Source organism: Beta vulgaris, chromosome 1 (genome assembly GCF_026745355.1).
Source record: "Beta vulgaris subsp. vulgaris cultivar EL10 chromosome 1, EL10.2, whole genome shotgun sequence".
Lineage (NCBI taxonomy): Eukaryota > Viridiplantae > Streptophyta > Magnoliopsida > Caryophyllales > Amaranthaceae > Beta > Beta vulgaris.
Window position 1 is genome coordinate 19,175,021 of NC_079202.1, and position 6,425 is coordinate 19,181,445.

At 36.0% G+C, this 6,425-nt stretch overlaps 1 protein-coding gene across 1 annotated transcript; it reads right to left on the bottom strand.

Annotated features, from left to right (window-relative positions):
- Positions 1 to 242: 242 nt before the first annotated feature.
- LOC104901075 (F-box/kelch-repeat protein At5g42350) lies at positions 243 to 3,442 on the bottom strand. The gene is made up of 2 exons (XM_010688623.4): positions 3,146 to 3,442; positions 243 to 2,532 (listed from the first exon to the last, which is right to left on the bottom strand). The coding sequence occupies exon 2, from the start codon at positions 2,416 to 2,418 to the stop codon at positions 673 to 675; it is 1,746 nt and encodes a 581-aa protein (XP_010686925.1). The 5' UTR covers positions 2,419 to 2,532; positions 3,146 to 3,442; the 3' UTR covers positions 243 to 672.
- Between the last annotated feature and the right edge of the window lie 2,983 nt (positions 3,443 to 6,425).

A 6,425-nucleotide genomic window follows, 5' to 3' on the forward strand; every position in this document is an offset into this window, starting at 1 on the left:
AAATAATATACTCATTTCGGAAAATTTTATTTGTTGGTTGGCTGTAAGATAAAATACTCCTTTGGGAATAAAAGTTGTTTAAGTAGTATGATGGAGCAGTCGACTTATAATTAAGTCATGCCTAAAGCAGAACTGGTATAATTAGTGGTCAGGAAAGGACGTTAAATTCAATTAGTAAATAATTATAGTGTGTGTGGCCTCATAATTGTGGAACTAATACCAACACCTGACAATTCCTGTCATGATACAACTAACACTGAATTATGAGAAAACTCTGAAGTGTGGATCCCAGAAGTCCCTGTTTTCCACATTGTGCAATCAATCAAAATTCAGAACTAACTACTAAAAAGCATTGGCAATTCAAGGATCCAGCTTCAGCCTGCTTGGAATTAATCCGAAAAACCATAAAATTTGAAATGAACAACTTTGCTTCCCAATCAGAGACTAAAAACATAGTAGTCATACTACAGTTATTAGAGATGTTCTCTGCCGAACATGAGAGGGTTGTGCATTTTGGTAAATCCACTTAGTGTGAGTCTCACTGTAATTTTTCCACTTTGTTTGACGGAGAACAGCTTCATTTAGCCATTTTCTTTCATAAACAACTAATAGGACGACCCAATGAGCAGAACTCTTCAAGTTTCTGGCAATTCTGAGCTGGCTGAAGGAGGGTCACAGATGAACAGCCATGATAGTTTTTGTTACAGACGAGGATACATCAAGTTCATGAGCCATACGGTTTCTCGAAATATGGCTCCATTTCATTACCTTATCAGATACATCGCAAACAGTAAAAAAATCCAAAACTTGCCCAAATATTTTGAACATTTCAACTCCAAAGATGAGATTCTTGTCAGCAACAAATGCAGCATTCCAATCCATAGGGGCATCAGGATGGGTAGATACTTCAGTCCACGTAAGATACATAAGGTCAAGCTCCCACATCTTTCGAATGGCTTTGTTTCTCCTACCTATTTGACCATCTCCTTCACACCACGAAACAGAAAGCATGAACAAACGGCTATTGCACGAGACAAGTTTTGGGTAATATTCATGAACACGAGGGGGTGAAGGGCTTGTTTGGATGATAGTCCAATATCCCCTTTCTATGTCATAACCAGCAAGCTTGTCAGACTCCGAATAAACAAAGAATGTCCCATTGCAAACAACTCCAGAACAAACAATGCCAAAATCTAGAGGAACTTTTTGAATTTCTATCCATTTATTTGATATAGAGTCATATAGCTCTCCTGTGTCTAAAGGCTCATCCCAAGAACCAAGACCACCAATAGCAATCAGCACAAACCTCTTGCAGTCCCTTAGGCTTGAAGTCTCACTTCTTTGTCTCAAAGGCCTGCATTGCTTTTTAATAGGAGCCAAGAAACCAGCATTTTCATCAGACAAGCTTCTCAACTGTCGTCTGACTGAGAGCCGGTGGGGATCTTCATAAACATCGGAGACCCCACCAAGCCTTGACCTAGGAAAACGTCTATCTTGGCGGCTTGATTGACTTTGAATGATTGGACAATCTAGACTGATCTCAGAAATCCCCAGAATAGGAGATGATCTAGCGTGCTTCATAGATGCAACTTTACGCCAACATTTTGTTGAGGGGCTAAAAACCAACATACTCTTATGTGTCTTAAATGAACTTCTATCTACCCTTCCAAAACTAGTCAGACTAGAACAGCCTCCAACTACAAAAATCTCATCCCGCATGCTGGCAACAGAATACATGAACCTTCCTCGGAGAACTGCAGCATTTATGTTGTGCCATTGATTAAGTGCAACATCAAGTACGTGAATTTCCCCAGAGCAATAACCATCCTTAACAGCACCAAACACAAATAGCCACGGAGTCTGATACAGACCTTCTCTCCGCATCTGCATAAACTGAGGAGTTGTTGTCAAGTAATTCCATTTCTTGCACACAAGACGAGCATTCATGAGACTTGAAAGAGGAAGCCTCATCAAACACATCTCTAAAATATCATCTGGAAGTGAAAGATTCATTATGCTGTTTCTTTGTGATTCCTCAAATTCAATTTCCTTTCTATTATTTCGTTTCCAAAAACGTTCCTTCCTTCCATAGGAGAAGCAATCAACTCCTGTCTCCTCAGCCCCGCACATGGGCTTGTATCCTTTCCCTTCTTCGCTGGCACTTGACTTCCTCCTATTGCTTGAATCTCCAAATTCTTCACTAGTGTCGGCCCCTACTTTACAACCTCCCCCTCTTCCATATAAAGTAAGACATCTCAAAGCAAACCCATTAGTAGTGTCTTCTTCACCACCAGCACTTCTGTGAATTCTCTTCTTCCGTAATTTCTGGCTAACACTTCTAGCAAGCTTCTTGGATACACTCAGAGACTCCAAATCCCGTCGAAGAGCCTCTTCAACGATATGTCTATCGGCAAGCATTACGAAGATGAATGCAAATTAACAGCAATTAACCTCAATTTTCTAGGGTCCCCTTCTCAAGCCCACCCCCATGCCTCTCGTCATCACTTTAAGCATGCCACAAGAACTAGACCTCTGGTGATACAGTAAAAAGAAATCAATTTTTAGATAAAGTTACACTTGCACGAAAATTTCCTTAGCTATAACCAATTAGACCATCAAGGCAAAAATAAAGATTTTTTACAATGTAATCATATCACATAACACGAATTAAGCAATTGCTCATACATCATAAATTTTTGGGATCATTCACCTTATTATACTAATCCCAGAAAATAACAGTAACAAAAACATTCAGGAAAGAGAAAGCACCAGAAAGTACTCGGACACACATTCAAGAAAAAAAAAAGATTTACCCAATTAATTACTCGGACAAAAAAGCTAAGAAAAGGAGAGCAGAAAGAAATTGGGAAATTGAACCCAGAAATCATGACATTGTTAGTTATACATTGCAGGTGATTTAAGAAGACACAATCCAATCATAATCAAACTAGAAATAGCAAATGAAGCAAGAAAAAGGGTTACTATTAGATGGGACAAATAATTACCAGATCTGTCTCAAAATCATCAGATTAAATAGCATGTCAAAATCAACTTAATACCCATTATAGTTCTGACCAAAAAACAACAGACCCACCTCGGATTTCCAAATCAAAACACAAGAATTTAAAGAGAGACAGAAGCTCACCAAGCATTGCCATAAATCAGCAACTGTGCTAATATGATTAACAAAAACATGGGTTTTTTCACAATTTTGCGGAAGAAATAATACAACAAAGAAAAATGGGATTTTGAAAGAAACAAAAATGGGGGTCAAGAAGAAATCTGAGTGGGATTTTTAGGTTTTGTCATAGTTGGGAAAGAAGATCCAAACAGATGTAGGTGCTCTGCAAAATGATAAAGGGAAAATTGGGAAAAGAGTAGTAATGCCATATTATTATTATATTAGGAAGTGGAATTTCTTTCATAAAGAGAGTGGAATTTATTAGTAAAGACTAAAAAAAGGGCACTCATAAATGCTCTTAACAACAAACATCAAAAGCGACCCACAGGCCACAACTTCTCTCTTTCAGTCTTTCCCCATTTTCTATTTCATGTCATTTTAAAAAAAGTCGGTCTTGTAAGAATTTTTCTTGTAAGAGATCGTTTATTTTTAAAATAAAATTAATTAATAATAAATTTAATATTAAAAAAAAATTAGCCTGATAGTGATTAAGTTAATTTTTTTAGTGACTAGTTTAATTCATTTAGTAATTAAGTCTACTTTTATATTAAAATTAGACCATCTTTTAATATTTTTTGTTAAAAAAATTCTATGATAGTTGTTGTGAGAGATATACCCTCTTTTTTTTTTTTTTTTTTAATCTACACACTTTCTTTTTTTAGTCCATTCCTTTTTAATCTACACCTTGTTTTTTTTTTAGGTTAAATTGGCAATAATTAAAGCTTAAATATAGTTTTGGCTAGAAAGCCTACAACAGTCCGATAACATAAGCTACATACAATCATTAGGGATTTGGGGGATAATCCTATCTACACACTGTTGTTTAGTTTATTTTGATAACATATCATATCACATCAACTTTCTCCTTCTTTTCCACCCATGTAATTCACTTTTTAACATTTTGAAAATGACATTTGGCCCATTTAATCAACAAATCTAATCTACCAAATACAATAGTTAACAAAACTAATTATCCCCTCCCACCCACCTTTCCTCTTCTTTGTCAATTGTCATACTACCATCACCACCTCCTAGTCGTACCACTACCAACAATGGCAATGCCCAGCCACATCACCACCACCGCCCTTCGTCATGACCAGCACCATCAGGTACGAGTCAATCCAGCCACAAGCCATTCCAGCGGTATCATCGTAACGAGATCACTAGCCGCACCACCAACACAGGCCAACCCAACCAGTCGGAAATTTTCTCTTTCTTCACACTAACACCACTTTTACAAGTCACAACCTCTATTTTGGCAATCTAGGGCCATAAAATGGGCCGTCAGTGGTGTTGATGGTGGGTTCAGGCTGGGATTGGGAGTTGGCAGTGGTTTAGAGGGGATAAGGAGAGTGACTGAGAACTGATGAGGAGCAGGGCCGTCTCATAAAATTAGGGGTCTTGTGCTAAATTAAATTATATAAACTAAATTTTTTTGGTAAATAGGAAGAAGAGTCATTAATGGTCTTTTTTGGAAAATAGGAGGAGAATAAACACCAAATAGAAATTAATTTTTTTAAGTTTGCATCCAACATTACACTCTATAAAATTGAAAAGGATGAGTGTGTAACTAGAGTTAGTTTTTTTTTCCTCTTCAAGAAGACAACTAATAGAATTGGGCCCCTTATATTTTGGGGTCCTGTGCAATTGTTCACCCTGCACATGGCTTTAGCCTCCTCTGATGAGGAGATGGGGGTTAGGGATGATTAAATGTTAGAATAGTTAACTAAGTAAGGGTAAATGTGGTATCTTAGGCTATGTTCAGTTCACCTTATCTTTGCTTATTTCAGATTGGATCAGATCAGATAAGTTCAGATCAGATCATGCTTATATTTAAAAATTCATTATTACTATTAATACTATTATTTACTAGTACATTTGTTCAAAAGGATTATTATTGTTGTTGTACTTACTAGTTATTAACTAGGTTTTGGACTCGTGCATTATGCACGGGAACTTTTTAGTATAATAAAAATGTTTATATATTAAGTCTACTTGCTATAAAAAAAAAACTTTGTGTTTAAGAGAAATACACCTTTATATACATTTTAAAGTTGTTTAGCAGATACATGATACTCATATATTTTGGAAGACTTTTTTTTAGGGCAAAACAGAATTTATTAAGAAGCTACTTTCTCCGTTCTTTTTCTATTGCAACAATGAGATTTTTACACTATTCATTCACCACCCTTTTACTATCTATTGTGGTTTTTATGTAAAAAAAAAAATAGTCATGTGAGATCTTGTTAGATTCGTCTCGATATATACTTTCAAGTGTTTCAAAATTTGTGTAATTTTTACCAAAAATTAAAGTAATTAAAGACATTAATAGTTAAAGTGTGCATTGACAAGTGTGAAACTCAATATTTACAGTAGAAAAACAACGGAGGAAGTATAACATAGTCAAAAGCAACTACATCATCATAAGCAAAAGCCAACAACACCTTTGGAGGAACATTGGAATTCCAAATTTTCTTCCACACTCCGGATAAAATAAAACCGCCAACAACATCTGTATGGGAATTCTTAAAAGAAATTAATAGAGTGATGGTCTAATTTAATAAAATACTTACCAATTTTGGTGTAGCTCCACAGAAAGCCATCATTTAAGGTTGAGATGGCAGAGGTAAATTAAAGATCTCAACCGCCACAAAAGAAAGAGATTTACACGAACTTTGTCTTCATCCCAATTCCAGTGAGGAGGTCAATTGTCTCAGAAACCCTCTCCACATTATTGTCTTCATTTTTTTCCCTTGAAATGGCCTTAAAGTATTAGAATTCCCATGTTCTTTCTCATAAATTAGTAGTATTAAACAATTTTTACTCGTGACTGAGAAATGGCAACATTAAATTGGCCATGACTAATAATTGGTCTCGGGAGATACAATCTACTATGCGATAAAGATTGTCCTTGAATTTTAACACACAGCCAACACAAAAAGCCATTTTCGAAACCTCATATGAAATTTTATTCCATCTAACGGAATGAGTACCATACGGTGTATAAATACCTTATTCCCCATTGCTACCTGAAATGACCACAATTTCGATGATATATTATATCATACCTTATTTCCCATTTCATCTGACAAAATAAGTATCATACGGGGTTTCCCCACTTTACTTTTCGCCTAAATACCTTACTCCCCGTTGCTACCTGAATGACCACAATTTCGATGATGTATTATGTCATACCTTATTCCCCATTCCATCAGACGGATCGGAATGAGTATTATACACGTTT